Source organism: Neltuma alba, unplaced genomic scaffold (assembly GCF_004799145.2).
Source record: "Neltuma alba isolate B1F8T4 unplaced genomic scaffold, ASM479914v2 tig00011487_pilon, whole genome shotgun sequence".
NCBI lineage: Eukaryota > Viridiplantae > Streptophyta > Magnoliopsida > Fabales > Fabaceae > Neltuma > Neltuma alba.
The window spans coordinates 56,728-75,718 of NW_021636156.1; the positions used below are offsets into that span (position 1 = coordinate 56,728).

General features: G+C 32.8%; 1 protein-coding gene across 1 annotated transcript; it reads right to left on the bottom strand.

The window, feature by feature from the left end:
* Positions 1–4,377: 4,377 nt before the first annotated feature.
* LOC114714125 (probable transcription factor KAN2) lies at positions 4,378–8,807 on the bottom strand. The gene is made up of 6 exons (XM_028898825.1): positions 7,838–8,807; positions 7,602–7,678; positions 6,719–6,767; positions 6,449–6,608; positions 5,436–5,505; positions 4,378–4,593 (listed from the first exon to the last, which is right to left on the bottom strand). Exons 1-6 carry the CDS (start codon positions 8,475–8,477, stop codon positions 4,492–4,494), a joined length of 1,098 nt encoding a protein of 365 aa, XP_028754658.1. The 5' UTR covers positions 8,478–8,807; the 3' UTR covers positions 4,378–4,491.
* Between the last annotated feature and the right edge of the window lie 10,184 nt (positions 8,808–18,991).

The window sequence follows — 18,991 nt, forward strand, 5'->3', positions numbered from 1 at the left end:
AGTTCCTTTGATTACGTTTTGGGGGTGAGGTTCTAATCAATGCCTCCTAAAAGGAACATACCTCTTTGTTTCTTAAAACAGTAAGTAGTTCTAGCTAGATCTTATACGTACCCTCTTATATTTAATTGTTTCTCTTTATACTTCATTGAGGTACACTTAATGCACCTTTTGTTCAGAGTATTTAAATTCCCAATATCATTTACAATTCGACTAGAATTAAGCGCAATTAAATATTATATTCTTTTCATTTTTTAAATAAATTTATAGTACCGGTAAAAAGTTCTTTAAAATATTTAATTAAGGTAGGCTTATGTGTGTGTGAAAAAAATACGTTGGTAAAACGAAATGTGCATGAAATAATAATAATAATAATAATAATAATAATAATAATGGCACCATGCAAGTTGCACAAATCTTAAAATCTTATTAAGCGTAAGCTGTAAATTCGAACTGTCAATAGAGAGTATATATGATAAACGCGTGGGTTATGATTAAAAAAAGCTTGCTGTTGTATATTATTAAATTATGAGTACATACATAATAAAGAGCCTTTAAAGTCCAAAGTGGTGGAGGGAAAGGCTAAATTAATAGATGCCTTGATAGAAGGATAATTAGAATGAACACGGGTAACTTTGAAGCTTGGAAGAGAGGAAGAAACTTACACAAAAAGGTAGAGAAAGAAAAAGAAAACTTACTATATGCTGAGAAAACTGTCCCTGTAGGACTCCTTTTTGACTGTACTAAAAAAAATTCTGCTTCGTGTTTCTTTCCCTCCAATTATTGATTCCTCTTTACAATTAATTTAATTATATCATATCAATCATTTCCATGTATTCATCGTCTGGTTTCAAATTTTCCTCATTAAGTTCACACTACTCTACAACTTGATTATGCCAGTATATATTCCTTGTCACAAGAGTCACTCACAAATAGTACTGTAAATAAAGAACCCATGATTTTGACACCTAAATAATCTTTTTTTTTTGGCCAAAAGACACCTAAATAATCTGGATAAAATCAAATACTGATCCATCACTTCGAGAAATGCGCGTCTAATCATAGTTATTTAGTGACTATAATTTTACTTAGACTATTAGGCCATCGTTAGATGATGATTTAACTAACCATAATTGAAATGGACGTAATTTTTGTAACAAACGTGATTATTGAAAAATACTCCTAAATTTCTTTCGACAAATTTTGTTTAAGTGATATATATCGAGTTTTATTCACTCAATTCAATTGTCGTTGACAATTGGGCATTCATTTTTCTTTTTATAGTATTGATCTTTTTTTTCCTGAAAGTAATTCAAACCCATAGTCAATTTAAAGGGGTTCGTTGTAACATTTAATAAAAGGACCTGAAGAGTAGTTCAGGCCGGGGGGAAAAAAAAGGACCTGAAGAGTAGTGAATGATATGAATATACTCCTATTTGTGAATACAAGGCATTGTCGTGTGACCTTTTTGAGTCTCTCTTTTTTTTTTTTTGAAGTATCAGAACAAATTAAAATATCGTTCGTACTAACAATTTCTGTGTATGATCATTTCACATAACGTCAAAAGTACGCAGTACACATATAGAATCACCTAATTGATTCCCTCTACATATGTGTGTTATGGTTATGGGTACACTCAGGTTATATTTTTTTGTCCATCGCTCACATAATTTAGATAATTTGCAATGCCTTAGCTTTCTTTTTTGGGCTAAACTAAACGTTTAGATGAATCTGAGATGTAAGACTTGTTAAGGATAAAATAGATATAAAAAAACTCAGAGTTAGGTATCGATAAGATCTTTGTATTATGCCCTTATAAAGTATCCTCTCCAATCTCCATTGCCTTCTAAAAAGATTATTTTATCTATAAAGTAAATCACTTGAAGAGTCATTAATGATTATTTGTTAATTTGTTCCTGTAATTAATACATAAATGTGACTCTTCATATATTTTTTTCCTTCGAAATTCCATTATTAATGGAGATAACTATCATTCATGGATTTATGTGAATTAGTGTCGCGTAATAGAAACCAGGGAATCAGTTTTGGTGTTTATCCTTTTGATGAGCACTCTAAACTCATCAAATTTGAATCATTCATATCTCATTTAGATAGTTCAGATTTGTTTTCTTTTTTATTTATATTTATTCAGAATAATTATTTTAATATATATAATCTAAAATAGTGATGATTTGTTAACTGTCATTTTTTTCAAAAAATAGTTTTTTAAAAAAATAATTAATTAAAAATTTTAAATCTGAACCATTTAAATCGAGTATAAATGGTCCAGATCTGATGAGTTTAAGGTGCTCATCAAAGTATGAGTTGCACCTTTATCAATGAAGTCAACTTTTGTTAATAATGTTTCTTAATTCTTATCAATTTTTAACACTTTCATTTATTAATTATTTAGTTATCACTGCTTCTCTAAATAAAGAAAATGCTAACGACTTCAAGTAATATCATCCATGACCCATTTTATAGATTTGTTTCTTTTTAATTAGGAAACGTATCATCGTCCTTTTATCCTATGATCTAATTAACGGCTAGAAGAGTCGTGAGACTTCATCCAGTAAATGTGCGGCATTTTATGTGCACGTTATTTTGGATCAATTCCCTCTACCGACAATTATTATTATGAGATTAAGACGATGAAACAATATGAAAGAACATCATAAATTAATCAATCTTTCTTGTTGATCATTTTTCCCTTGACATTCAAATTGTAATAGCAAGTTTATGGCATGACCCGATAAAATTACAAGTCTTATAAACATAAATTCATATTCCCTAGTTTAAATTTATCCAATACGACTCACACTTGAATTCCAACAAGTTCATAGTAGAATTGCTTAATTATTCTTTGCTTGTTTCACATATTTCCATGCTGTGTTTTTCAAAGAATCTTTGTTTTCTTCTAGATTGATCGTTGTCATTAATTCAAAACAAAGATGACATGTGCATAATTCTAGTACCTTTCAAACTCAAAAAAATATACTCTAATATGACTTGTAGTCGGCAATAATCATGTGTGTGTATGTGTGTGTTGAAGTAAATGGTTGAATTTCATACGCAAATGCTTTATATGAAAGCGGAAAGAATATATGCTTTAGATAACGATTTTAGGTATGGGCATGAAAAAGGAGACATATTGATTTTCGTATGGGTTAGCAATTTCCTCGGAAAATCAAATTCCCTGAGCATGAGAGAAGAATATATATATATATATATATATATAAGATTCCTTTTTATTTCTTTGTTTTTTCCCCTTTCACTTTATTATTTATCATTGCCCTTTTCATATATTTCAATCATCTCTTGATGACTATGTTTCAATTCTTTTCGTGACTATAAAGTCCATATTCTCAGGTCTTTCCTTTCCTCCGAAAGTGTAAAGCATGTGACGGTGTCTAGCATCGATCAATCACACCAAATTCCTTACATTCACGCGCATATATAACACATTCAGCGAGAGCGATAGATCATAGAGAAGGGAATATTTGATGAGTGAAACAATGTAAGATGATACTTCCTTCTGTACTTAATATAAGAGCTTGTTTGGTTTTTATTTTGGTCCTAATTATAAAATTCCAATTCATTTTGTCTCTCATTTTTATCTATTTTCTTCTAAGGTAGTCATTCTAATAAAGATAGTTCTAGCTAATAAACTTGATTGACAATAATATTTTAGGAAAGATAATACTTATTTATTACAAATAACTAATTTAACTAATTTTTTTAATATACTTAAATTAGTTAATTATCTCTTATATTAAAGACCGAAGATAGTATATTCCACTCACAATTATTACTTTCATTTATGTTACATTTTCTTTAGATATATGAGCATACACAACATTTATATTCAAGATTAAATAGAATAACATACTCTCGTTATATATATATATATATATATATAGGAAAAAAATAAAATTTAAGTATTTCATAAATCTAAATTAAAGTGCTATTACAATAATTACTAGGGATTGCTTCATACTCAGCGATAATATAGGTAAAGCTCTCTCTGATCTCTCTCTCTCCCCTGTCTCTTTCTCTCGCAGATTGCAAAACACCATATAAATCCAATTAGATTTCATATATTTACGAACAAACATAAAATACGTTGATTTGGATCCCACAAGAGTTCTTTTTCTTTCTTTACTTTTTTCCCTTTCTCTCCTGCTCTCTTCTCCTTTTGTTGCTTTCTGTCTTTCTTGTCTCCTTGTCTTTCTTTAGCTCTTTTTTGCTTTGCTTTTCTTTTCCTTTTCATTTCTTTCCTTTTCTTTTTAATTTTTTCCCCCTTCGCTTTCGTATTGTTTAGCTTCCTTTTTCTCTGGTTTTCTCAGCAGGTACCTGATTCTCATTCCAGCCCTACAGATATATAGCTTGCTAGATATCTCTTTCATCAGAGAAAAATATAATTATTCCTTTTTCGAAATGATTAATAATACTACTATATCAGAATAACAAAGAAGAGAGAGAGAGAGAGAGATCTCATATTGGCTGTCCCAAAGTGAACTCCAGATCAAGATTAGGCTTCTTAGGACTTGATCCTGAAATGCTTGACGATGAGCTCCCATCTGATATTCTCTCTTTCTGTAAATTCAGCAAAAGAGTATAAACGTAAGAACAAAAATAAAACACAGTACGGGAACATTATTAAAAAGAAGCCCAAAAAATATCCTTCTGAATTTCCAAGTTTATATATATGCCACTGGATCTGACGCACTCACTCACTCTGTGTGTGTGTGTGTGTGTGTGTGTAGCTGCAATGCTGCATACAAGTTTTTTGAATAATATAAAATTATAATCCGTGCGTGCATGCCGTCTCAATTCCTCGTACATTGAGCAGTTAAAATTCAATAAGGTAAGGGTTTGAGATAATAAAACGCAATGTTACACATAATTTAGATAGTTTTTGAAGTTTTGATTAACATATTATGCATATATACTAGTACTAATTAAGAATTACATCGTCCTTAAAATTTTGTACACCATTATTGGGTCAAAAGGAGTTGGTGGCTAGGGTTTATAGGGTCAAGATTAATTAATACGGTCAATATTAATAAATTAAATGGGATGATAGAGTTAAAGCAGAATTCTTTTTCCACCCCCTTCAAAACCATTGTAAAACTGTGAAAAAGACAGGTCTCCCCACAAATTTGAAAATAGGGAAGGACAAAGCAGCTTTTGAAAAGCCTTTTCCTTTTCCCATCTCCATAAAAACAATAATGTATGTAGTGCATGGTTAGATGGAAAAAGATCAAACGTATTCCCTTTTCCTCTCACCTCCCTTTCAAGTATGCATTATTATATGATAATAATTCCAAACACAGATAGAGATGCTGGCTTAAAAATAAATAAAGCTTGCCAACAAACACTCCAGCTTCGGAAATAAAGGTGATGATGATCAGAGAGAATGCATTAAAAAATTATACCTCAAGACAACTAACATTGTTGTTCCCAACAGAATCAATCTCCTTTGGCTTCCCATGCAACCAAGCTTCTCTGTTACAAAAATGAGAGAATATTTCCAATTACTCAGAGAGCCATGCACAAGAAAAAGCATACTGATAAAAGAAAGCCATCTTTTACTGTCTACTTATATATATATATATATATATATATATATATAAAAGGCCACATGCGAGGAAGTTTGAAATTTCGAAGGGGGCATATAGCTAGCTTTGACAGGAAGATAGTTTTCCAAGAACGGGTGAGAAGGGCTTAGCTTTGACGCTAAGCTTTCGGGGGTCCCATTGTAAATAGGGTTATGTATGAGCCCCACAAAATCATAAAGAAAGAGATATCTCTATTTTTGAGGTAGATTTTGGCAATATCAAACTCTCATGTCTTCTTGGAATATGGTTGTGGTAGTAGTAGGAGGAGGAGGATCTATAGCGGATTTCTTTCTTTTTTACTTCCTTTCCATCCCCCACTAGCTAATACAGATTATTAATTATTACCCCATCATGGAGTTTTGGACAGACAGCACAAAGCAAAACCTGAAATCATCATTTATTCTTTTTGTGATTTTTTGCGCCTAGCTATGTTTGTATCTATATGAGTTTATAGGGGGGGGGAGAGAGATGCTCATGTGAATATATAAAGATAGACATATGCATGAAGACATAATGGTCTCTCTCTCATCACACAAACACACACACACACACACCCTAGTGTTTCTAAATCACATACAAAGTTTGCAACATGACTGGCTAAACATATATATACAGTATATGGAACATTATGAGAACTTTATAATGGAAAAAAAAATGAAATGAACAACGTTTTCACATGGAGCTAATTAAACAAGGAACACATCAATCCAACTTGATCACCAAATGCAAGTGACCGCTGGTTGGAATTTAGATATTTCCTTCTGTTATTGTACAGTGAAGCTAATTGCAAGTAATCATGTATCAATTATAACTATTAAAAGCGTTAATACCTGGAAGAGTTGCTCCAGAGGCGGTGATATTCCTTTTCTTGTTGAACACTTTGTCTTCCCTGCTTGGGAGATAGATCGGATCTTCTCAGATTGTTCATGTCAAACGTTAATTCCTCCGAAGTATCCCCAGATGATCCGTTATCATATCCGTCCGATTGGCCTTCAGGATTAAACAAAAACAAAGTCAGAAAATCAACAAAAGAAAAGAGTTATTAATTAGCCAAGACTAATCTTAATGACAAATTGTGAGAACTTATAATAAGATCTAACCTGTAGAAGAAGCTGCCGCTCTATCTGTGGTTTTCACTGTCCGATACATCTGGAAAATGTTGAAATTTGTTGATCATCACTATCAGTATATGAGAGGTAAAAATCTGCTATCAAATTGTACGACGTAACTACTCGAGGATGATTAGCAGAAACCGAAGAACTTCACAGAAAAGAAGCAACTCCATTAAAAAAAAAAAGAATAAAAAACAAAGAAAAGAAAAGGAGCCTGTAAGGTTTAAATTGGTAGACAGTGCAGTACTAGGTGTGAAGCAGAAGCATTTATGGTTATGGTCTCTGGTGATGTATGGGTGTATGAATATACGTATGTACATGCATGGAACCATGTGACTAACCATGGTTAAGTAGGTACAGGGTTAGGGTAACCCATCTGAGGAAGAGATCATTGAGAAATGATGGTGTTCTGTACTTGCTCATCATCATTTTTTCTTTTCTATAAATCTGATTCGTCATTTTATATAAGAAGTGGACGAAAATATGAATTAATTAACTTCTCTAGGCTTGGCTGCGACTCATTTTGAAATTTCTGGGGGCTTTGTCTTACTCGTTTTCAGAAATCGATTAGTACCTCTCTCTCTCTCTCTCTCGGGGAGAGAGAGAATTGATTTTTTCTTGAACATGGGGGGGTTCAATCTTCCAGGCAAAAAGCTGTTTATGAGCTTGCAGATACAGAGCTCACAGATATAATAAAAAAAGAAGAGCTGAGATATGATACATACGAGACACTCTTTGCAAGGAGAGCCCGTAACTGGATTCCCAGCATAAATATGAATTAATTGCTTCATATGCAATATAGTGAACAAAGAAATTAAGGAAAATTTAGAACATTGCACACAGATCGATGAAAAACAGTTGAATTAACTACCTGTAAATGAGATTTAACGTGGGCTAAAGTAAGATCCTTGACATCCATTAGCTCGAGAACGGATTTGGGTGTAGCCCCTAAAAGCCCAAAGGGAATTATAAGATTAATTAATGAGCTATAATAAGATACACACCAAGAAGAAGAAGAAGAAAAAGAAAGTGAAATTAATCATGGGTGTAAGCGGAAGGAGAAGAAGAAAGGGAAGGGGAAAAGTAAAAGAATGAAAAGAAGGATACTTTCGTGGCCACCCAAAAGCTCAACGGCATGAACAAAGCGAGCATGGAGGGTGGTAGTCCACCGCATCCTGGGAGCTCTCATGCTGCGCTTGGTAGGGAAGCGATGAGACAAGAACCTCGACCTCATCAAACCTTGACCATGATGATGATGAAAAGGAAAAGGGGTGGTGGAGCTTGTACAGGTGGTCGTGTTGTTAACTGCAGCTGAAATAGAAGCATCCAGATTCTGAACTTGAGAGAAAGGAAGAGTTCCGGGATGAGGATGATGAGGAAGGTTCTGGTACACCGGGATTCCTCTGATAGGTCTGAGAAATCCCAGGTCTTGTGTCAAGGGTGGGTGTTGGTGTTGAAACGGAGCTTTTTGGAAGCGTTGGTGAGCGAGGTGATCCGAGGAAGAAATTGAAGGCGTTAATGTAGGAACTGGGTTGGAATTATTGGAGAGTGAAAGGTCAAAAAAGTTACTAGTGTCAGTTTTAGGCACTGATGAAAGCAATGGGCTTCTGGTTTCCAAAGCTCTCTTCCAGAACCCCAAATCAAGCTGATCCTGATGTGTCCCACTATTCCTCCATCCTGATGTGGGCTTCGAGTTTGGAGGACTAATCTGCAACGACAAATCAGGTTGTGCCGGAAAGAACTCCATCTACCAATTTCCCCTTCTGTGATTTTCCCACCTAGCTAGCTATATCTTCTTCTCCAAAAACAGGCAATTTTTCTGCAAGATGTTTATAACACAGTGCGGTATTTGAACTATATACGTGTGTGTGTCTGAGTTAATCAGAGTGGGTTTAGATTTTGTGGGTGTGAGATGAATGAATTGGGAAGGGGAAGAGATGTTTGCAGAGATGTTTGAGATAATGGACAGGAGATGGGGCAAGGACACACGGAGAGAAAGAAGAAATGACAAGGGGATGAAGTGAATGGCTGTTTCTTTTGTGTGAAGTATATGTGAGAAAATGACACTTGAGAGAGAGAGAGAGAGAGCTGTTTTGTTTTGTGGACGTCGGAGAGTATAGGGTAATAAAGGATGTGGAAAGGAAATGGCAAAGGGACGATAGGGAAAAGGAAATTATAAACAAAAGAAAATGATGAAAAGGAAAAGGTGAAATTATAAGTTTTGAAGCTTTTGTTATTCCCTTTTTTTTATCACAAATATACTCTCTTTTTAGCTGTGATTTTCTTTATTTTAAAAAAAAACGAAAGGAAGAAAGCACGAGAAAACTTACTGCTATATAACCTTTAACGTGTGCATAATTTGTCCCTCTGCAACCCATAACTTTCTATCCCCCACACACGTACAGAGAGTTTCTCCCTCTCTCTTTCTCACTGAACTGAAACCTAGGGCTCTCTCTCTCTCTCTGCTCCTTCCTTTTCTGCAGAGCAATACTGGTATTATTATTACTTTTTGTGGGATTTTTATTTACTGCAACGTGACTGATCACAAATTTCAACACCTGAATTATTATTATTTGGGGCTTGGATTTTGGCTAATTATACACCCAATTATTAGAAACCACTCATTGTGGTCACCATGAAACCCTAAATCTCTCCACAAATCACATCATATCATCCACATTCCCTTCCCTCTTTGTTTGAATAATAACTTTAGATTTTGATATTTGGACCCATCAGCATCACTTCTTGTTGTTATTGTCATTTTCCCTCTTTGCTAATCCTTCTTCAAGATAACTTCAAAGGTATATTTGTGGGTGCTTATAGATACTGTACCCACCGTGAAATGTCACATCTGCCCCTCCATTCTTTACTTGTACATTATATTATATGGATGAGATGTATCTCTCAGAGGTTAAACTTTGTCTTCACAAAATATATAGTAGCTCGTCCCTGTATACAGATGGAAAATGTGAAGGGTAAGATGAAATTGGTACAAGATTACTTTGACCTTTTCCCCCTAATTGCAAGATCAGAAAGTTAAATTTGACCCCTATTTTATTAATTTAGTCGGCCACAATCATTCTAGAGTACTAAATTATATAAGTACAGATATCTATTGAATCTTGCAAAAACCGACACAAATCTCTTCTATATTCTTGCAAACTAGCACAAACCAATCCCTAAACAAAAAAGTGATTTACCCGGAATTTTCTTGGATTTTGTAATAGACAGGTGGCATGTGTAATTTGATCTAAATTGAAAGGAGATATTTATGAACTCTACTAAATATGAAGGGTGTTATAGATTTTTTTGGTTCGATTAGGATAGATGGATCTTTAATTTAACAGAATACATCAAGATAAAAGTGATTTTGACGATTTAAAAAGACTCATATGTCCATACATTAAAAATGTAATGAAAACAGATAAAAATATTGATATAATAATTACAAAAAAAATATAATAGACATTGTAGGCAAGAAAATTGGATTAGGTTGATGATATTAAAAACTAGTAATAAAATTACAGGAAAGATGTTCAGCTTATTTTACATAATTAAGATTTCCAAATTTAAATCATGGAAGGTTTATTGCAAAAATTTGCAACGGGAACAATAGGTCAAGAGGTTAATTGAACCTCTTTTTCTGTATATAGTAGGGAGACACTACATAGAATTATAAACAAAGATGAGGAAGCGTAAATAGAAATCGAAGTCCCTTAATTTTTTTTATAGGTCTCTTAAATAATTTGGCTCCAAATTAAACAAAAATTGAAACTCTCTTTAACTCGATTACTTCTCATTACTAAAGCAAATTAAATGAAACACACGCACACATATCATACACCACACACGTGAAACGCCAATGTATTGGTGGGTCGTGGAGCTCTATCAAATATTAATTCTATGATTTCGTACGAATGTTAGGGTTCAAACATTGGATGGTCCTAATAATGTAATCAATGTGATTGTCAAGTTTTACGAGATTCACATATTCATTCACATATGTAAAAAATTACGATGAATGAAAATGTGTCTAAATAATGGCATAAGCAATTAGTCAGAGTGGGTAATCAGTCTCAATTGCAATCAATTGGTCTATATATTTATTGATAATTTTATTTTATTTGTACCTTAAATAAAATTATTGTTGTCTTAATACTAATTCAAATTTATGCCTTAGTTTGAAGTAGATAATAATTTTAAAAAATAATTTTGGAATGGGATAAGTCTCCTAACCTTTTACTTTCATGCCGTGTTTTTGTTTCTGTTGAAGAATGTGTCTTAATTTTGGTAAGAAAATAAAGTTGTGTGATAATGCTTCCTTGCCGACCTTCCAAGAAAATTTATGTTATGATATTATGTCGTTGCGGAAAAATACGTAGGAATGTTGAAGGATATATTCAGAAGTGTGACAAAGGGGGAGGAAATTTTAGATGGTTATAAAATATCTTTTAATAGGACACATATTTTTGTTAATTTTTTTGTCAAAATATTTTTGTTAAATTTAGAGAACAAAAAATCAAACCGCATCAGAAACTAATGAACCAGCCTGGAGTTTGGTTTGGCTCAAAGCTTAAACTGGGAACTCGGAAAAACATTTTGGTAAATGAAACTTTCTGTCGTACTTAGCTGATATGGATGTGTGTGTATTTAGCTGATATGGAGTAGAAGGTATTTAGTCAGAAACTTAAAATCGAACTAATTTGAGCAAAATGAGATCGTTGACATTTCTTGATTCATCATAAATAGCTTTTGAAGAAGTGCCTTTGTGTTCCACTTATAAGATTGAAGATATATGGCTTTTTTAATTTAAGAAAATTAAGTAAATATATAATAACATTTTCCTAAATATTTTATTTATTATAGTATAGCAAATTAAGAATTCATATCTCTTCAATAAATTAATATAATTTTTGTATCTAATTCGTATGATCATAGCAATAGAATTATAAAAAATAAATAAAATATTATTTTTAAATGTGATAATTATTATTTTGTAAGTTCGGAGAATATCATATCATCATTTTTTTTTAAGGACAGAAAAGCTTTGTACTTTATAAGCAACTAAATATTCGTTGCTCTTGAATTTATGGTAAGCTTAATTTTTCCATCTAATTACCACAATTTTGGAAGTTATTGGATAAAAATCAAGAAGAAGGAAAATGTAATTTGGTGAATAATGAAGGGTTAAGGTGCATCCAGCACCCCCAAGTATTTTTCCAGGTGCACCTAGTGACTTAAAATAATTTATGGTGCAATTTTGCCTTCAAAGTAATTAAAATGGTGCACCGGTATCCCATGCTAACAGATCTATTACTTTGACCGTGAAATTGATGAGTTAGCACAAGTTTGACCAAAATAATCTGACCTGGCATGTCTAATAAGCAGGTGACATGGCTTTTCTTATTAATTCCATTGTTTTGTCTGAATATTACTCCTCTGGTTCTATTTATAAGGCACTTCCAACATGTTTCACACAGACCAAGGAAAACCTTAAACTTCATTAACTCTCATTTAAATTTTAATAACTTTCCAACTTTATCCCTATTTAATATACATTATACCTCATATAAACAAAGTCAACACAATAATAAATGAGGGGTAAATTTGTATATCCATACAAAAAATTTCTCTCAGTGCCTTATAAATAGAATCAAAAAATATCTTCTTTTTCTATCCTATAAATAGGACTAGAGGAGTATCTCTGAAAAAATTTCTTACTCTGAAAAAAATTCCAAGAGCCGAAGAGAGCATTTACTGAACAGAGAAAACAAAGCAGTGGCAGACGAAAAAAATTCCACATCACCTGCTTATTAGACGTGCCAAGTCAGATTATTTTGGTCAAACTTGTGCTGACTCATCAATTTCATAGTCAAAGTAACAGATTTGTTAGCATAGGATACCGGTGCACCATTTTAATTACTTTGAGGGCAAAATGCACCATAAATTACTTTAGGCCACTGGGTGTACCTGGAAAAATACTTAGGGGTGCTGGATGCACCTTAACCCTGAAAAAAATTCCACATTACCTGCTTAATAGACATGTCAGGTCAGATTATTTTGGTCAAACTTGTGCTGACTCATCAATTTAACGGTCAAAGTACCAAATCTGTTAGCATGGAATACTGGTACACCATTTTAATTACTTTGAGGGTAAAATTGTACCATAAATTAATTTAGACCACTGGGTACACCTAACAAAATATTTGGGAGTGTTGGATGTACCTTAACCCAATAATGAAAGGTAATTGGCAATAAAGAATTATCATGAACAGGGACTTGCAGTTGTTGATTTGATTTTGATTATTAAAGCTGAACCTATTGAATGTCCTAACTGTAGGCTTGACAACTTTTTGTTGGGTAATTTTATATAATGGGCAAATAATGCTTTCCTCCCTTAATAGATCATTGTTATTCTAATTGCGCGCGTCAGTCACACCAACGTGATTCCCAAAGCAAGTGAAAGTTAATTTCACTTTTTGACCTTAAACTTGGGTTAATTGATCCACGTACAGTTAAAAGATTTCATTCGCTTGATTTGATTTTATATGTCTTTTTTGTGTTCTCTTGTAACTAAGTATCGCTTTCTTTTTTGAATAATGTGTTAGACACAAATTAAATTTGGTCACAGAACAAAAAAGTAAGATTCAATATTATTTTTCATCAGTATTTGGTCATGTTTACGAAAGCATTACATGTAATTGTTGTCCTGTTTTGAGATTTGAAAACAAAGAAAGAAAAATAGAAAATGCAATAGAGACGGTGCCAAATAATAAATCATTAATTACCGAACACAATTATTATTCCATGCAAGGAAAGAGAATTTTGTCGTATTTTTTCTAAAAAGGACTTTGAAAAACATTTTGATAACTGAAACTTTTTTTGGCCTTCTTCCTACGAAATTTCCCACTAATAATTCTTCAAGAAAACACACTACTATACCACCTAATATGCATTTCTATATCATTAAATTTAATTACTTCATTACGACCACCAACAACAGCCACAATTTTCCAACATTCTATCACTGTACTCAAAACTCGTTTTCAAATTAATTTTTCCATGCGATTTTAATTTTATTGTGAATTTCAAAATAATTACTCGAACAATCCCCCCTAAAACTTGTTCATTATACATCTTACTTATTTTGAGGCAATGTTTAGGGGATTTTTTTTCCAAAAAAGATATAACAAATTCAAATATAGTACTACCTCTAGTGTTTAATAATAATTCATTGACTAATTTGAATATATTAAGAAAATTTGTTAAGTTAGTTATTTGTAATAAATAGATGTTATCTTTCCTACAACACTCTTACTAATCATGTATATTAATCAAAACTACCACTTGATAGAATCTTTAACATGTGTTACGAGGATTATTTTGAAAAATAGATAAATATGAGAGACAGAATAAATTTAAATATTATATTTAGAGCCAAATTGAATGTTAATTAATCTGGCTTTTATATTATTGATCAAAGGTAATACAAAATAAGTGAAAGTTTAGGTGCTCATTTAGATTGGGTTATTTAAGTACTTATAAATACATTTCACGTAAATTAAGATAATTTTTTTCATATACTTATCTCGTATTTTATAAATTATAATTTAAAAATTGCTTATAAATTATTCCAAATGAATGCTAACTAGCTAGAGTATTGTACAGCAGGTGTTGTAAAAAATGCAAAGAATAAAAAAAAACTTTAAAATTTGCAAGGTCAGGGGCATTTATTCTGAGAATTTATGCTGAGACCCAAGAAAAGAGGTGTGATGAGAGAAAAGTGAAGGAAAGGGTGAAAGGAAAGATTTTAGTTATGGAGAAGCATAATAGCTTGAAAGCAACAACGGTTTGATTTTCTTCTTTTCTTATTCCTTTCATGAAACAAATTAAAGCAGAATCACCTATTGGGTATTTAGAAAGAAACAAAGAAAGATGATTCATATTGCAATGGAAAGGCTTTATTAAATGCCTTTTACGCAACTACGAGAGAGCTTTGGTATGTGTTATCCTTTACCATTTGGCTTTGCTTTTCCAAAGGCCAACACAATCAAATATCATTCCATACTCCCTCGCCTCCCCTCGCATCTGGTCTTTATTATAAGTTTTAAATAAGTAATTCATAAATAATAAACAAAGAGTTAAAATTAATTAAAAATAATAAAAATGTTAGAAATAGACTGATAAAAAATGTGTGAAAAATGCAATAAGAAAGAAATAATTAAGAGCAATATTAAAAAAAAGCACTAAATATTAAAATAAACTCAAATTGAAACTTATAAAATGGACCACACTCCTTCTCAATTTTGAAGCTTATAAACAAGATTGGAAGGAGTATATACAACGTGTATATATATAAATAATATGATTTTACTCCCTCCAATTTCTTTGATCGGCTAGTCCCTCCAATTCCTTTTATATATAAAAGGAGCCTTCTTAAAATAAAAAAGTTAGTCCAAATTATAAGATGTATAGTTAGAATATTAATTGATCGGTGTTCTATTTATATCCTTAGAATTAATAGTCGTCTCGTGATTCGATAAGGGATCTCTTTATTTAATAAGAATATAATTGGAATTTTTGAATATTTTTGTACAAATAAGACAGTTTAACATTTTTTCTTTAATTTACCTAAAACATCTTATACTCCTGTAAGAGATTAGAGGGAATATTTTTGTACTTGTCTCCTTCCCTCCCTCAAATGCATCATATGTACACAATCTATTTTCGTACTATATGTGTAATGCAACCTAAAAAATAAATAAATAAATCATCAGAATTAGGGACTGATTTGAGCCATTCAATTTTTGAAGTTTTCCTAGCCATTCCTTGTGCAAAATGAAACGCATGTGTCTGTAATTAATAAAGTCATTGTATTTGGGGGTTGCATTTAATTAAACATGTATATATGTACACAGCACAGAAACTTGTATCAGATATTCACAATAATTCTCTATTCTTGTGAAGATCTGGGGTCCTTTCCTTTGTGTGTCTCAGCCTTCCATTAGACTTTGCTCTTTCTTTTTGTGTATAAAGCTATGGTCCCCTCACCCTCCTCCTGTAATCAACCCTAGAAATCTCTCTCTCAAGCTACAAAAATCTCACTCGCTTTTGCCTCTCTCTCTCTCTCTCTCTATATATATATATGTATGTATCTATGTATATGAATATATAGTAGATAGTCTCTCATCATTATCAGCGATATGCAAGCCCAAAGGAGGCTTGGGCTTTGTGTCTGCCTCATGCTACACTTGAATAAGCATCTGCGTTTGTACACTCTCTATATAATAATTGTCTTACCATTAATATTTCATATCAATGCATGATTTTTATGTTCATTTGAAGTAAATGTAGTAGTGAACGCAAATCCTCCAAACATTGGTGTTTAATTAGGAATCTTGATGCGCGAGAGTCGATCGGTTTATTGCAAAGAATCTCACTTGAGCGCACTTAAAAAGATTTTTAATATATAATCCCCCAATCAAAAGTAAGTCACATACGGACATGTAAGTACAAGAGACAAGAGGGTATAATAAACTTTATGTTCAGAATTAAACCAAAAATCTCAAATGAACTTTATAACTTGGATAAACGGAGGGACTAATTATTAAGTAAGGTCTAGCTGGAATGGGAAGTGGGAACAAGAGGACAATGTGGAGATGGTCAAAGGGGCCATTAATTAAGCATACGAATCACCCAACTGCTGCCGGTAGCTTCCTGGACTGTCTCAATGTTCAAAACAGTGAGTTTGACCTTAGCTGCTTCTTTCTTCTTCGTTTCATTATTATTCACAAAACCTAATTAAGCTTTGCTTTGGACAGACACTACTTTTTTAAACATCGAGGACACTTCCCTCATTTCTCACAAAACCCCTTACCTTTAAACCCTTCTCTCTCTCTCTCTCCGTGTGTGCCTTGAGATTAACAAAGATTGATTAATCGAAACTCCCCATGCGAAAATGACATCAATTTTATCGGTACCCCCACGGATGATAGAATTTAATTTAGGGGACCGACTGAGATGCCTGCATGGCCCAAGTCGGTTGACATCGCACGACTTGTTCATTTCACTCCAATTATCATCTTCGTTTAATTGCTTGCTGGGGTCTCAAACAAAACTTCACATGCCATTAAGATCTATCCTTAGGAGTCTGGATCTTCATCAGACTCCGACTCACTCCTCAACTTCCTATTCCTAACAATCATCTTCATCAAGCCAAGCTTTCGGCACTCGATGATCTCCGGCCTTGTTGAGTATTAGAATAGAAAAGAGTCTCACATTGATTAATTAAAGGAATGATCAAAGGCGCATAATGTTAAAGGAAGAACACAACCCCCACTTATACCTATATCCAAAAAAATTTGGTAGCCCCAAGGGAGCCAAGTTGGTTTTGAGGGATTGGCACAAGTTGATCCGATCCCAAAACAAGTGTGCTATGGAGTTGCAGCCAGGAGGATGGATCCAATAAATTAATAACAACACTTTGAAGTCAAACAAGGTGAGTCCAAAATCTCACACATCTCCATCTATATCTATCTGCAAATTTAATTGGCACAATACAGAGTATAAAATGGAATTGAATATACGCTTTGGGGGCGATGTTTTTGCAGCAAGATGGATTAAATTATTGTGTTCTTCGTCGACCTAGGGTTCCCGACAGCATCGAAAACAACGTACGCAACATACAAAAATTAATAGTGCTACTACTAGCAACTTGGGTTTGTGTCTGGTTTTAATGTCCATGCTTCAAGTGAAGGGCATATAATAAAAATCTGACATCTTTGTTTTCGTTTTCAAGTTACGATCCATGATCTTCACTGAATCATTTAATGCCTGGGATTGTTAACGATTTTTTTTAATAACTAGCCAAAGCAATTAACATCAACCATACTCCTCGATCGAGAACAAACATTTTTTTGGGTTTCGAATATTTAGGTCTTGTGTCCATATGTGCGCATTAATTATTGTTGGAGATTTGTGCCTTAATAGAACCATCTAAAATTTGTCTCTTCAAGTGCTTCGTACTACATATGATAAAATAATCCTGGTCGTCGTCACAGTTTTCCCAGGCTCAAGAGAAACGAATCTTAATAACATAATTATAAATCTTAGTGAACAAACGCTAGTTAGGGTTTTGATTCAATTGTAATAAACATTATTATCTTAATTGATCGAGGCAAAAAAAAAAAAAAGACAGATAGAAACAAGCTCATCCAAAGATATGATAATTGAGAATTAAAAAATTCTATATTTTCTTTAATCATTCAATTTTTAGATTCCGTTTAAAAGGAAAGCAGGGGATGATATCGATGCTAGGACCCCAAATAAGAGGGGGGAAAAGTAAATGAATAAAGAAGCATCATAATTATCTATTTCCACCTCTTAAAGCTTCTTATGTGTGTATGTGTGTGCGCGCTTGTTTAGGATAAACTTTAATTCCATTTTATTATATGGGAGACACGTAATTAAGTTATTCATAAATGGGGCCTTCAACATGAATAAAATAATTTTTAAAAGTGAAGCTGTGGCCTTGACATGATTTAACATTTTAACTGCCTAACCGACATCCTCTTTAAATCATTTCACTGCTAGTTATTATTCCCTTTTCACTCTCATCAATATGGTAAATAAAATTATCAATAAAATATCTCACAATAAGTTACATTGCTTGTGCAAATTAAAGTTGTGAATAACACCTTTCGTTATCCGAATTACGTACGTACATATATATAGCATAGCTTGGAAGTTGGAAGCCTATATATGGTAAAACCAATCGTACCCATATATAAAAATTCATTTTTTTCTTCTTCTTAAAATAGTGCTAGTACAACATATATAAAAGATTCAAAGTGGACCAAAAGGCAATAAGAGAGCGAAATTAATACAGATTATACGTTGCAATATTTGAACCACAGAAAGAGAGGAGGGACGAAGAGATTGAAGAAGAAAGAGGATGTATATATATGTATATATGAGATGGGAGGAATGGGGAAAGTGTATAATGAGGCAATTATTCAGAAGTAGAGCTGAGATGGGGACCAAGTTAGAAGAATTATTTAATTTTATGATTGAAGGCCATCATTTTGCAGGCTATGACCAGACAAACTATTAAATGCAACTCACCAAATAAAAAGAGAATTTAAAGACGATAGATAGAGAGAAAACTGTAAAAGTTTCTCTCTGCTTTTACGATCAAAACTTTGGAAACTCCATCTTTTGGGTCAACATTCAATGTTCCTGCATTTTTATTAAAGTCAGTTT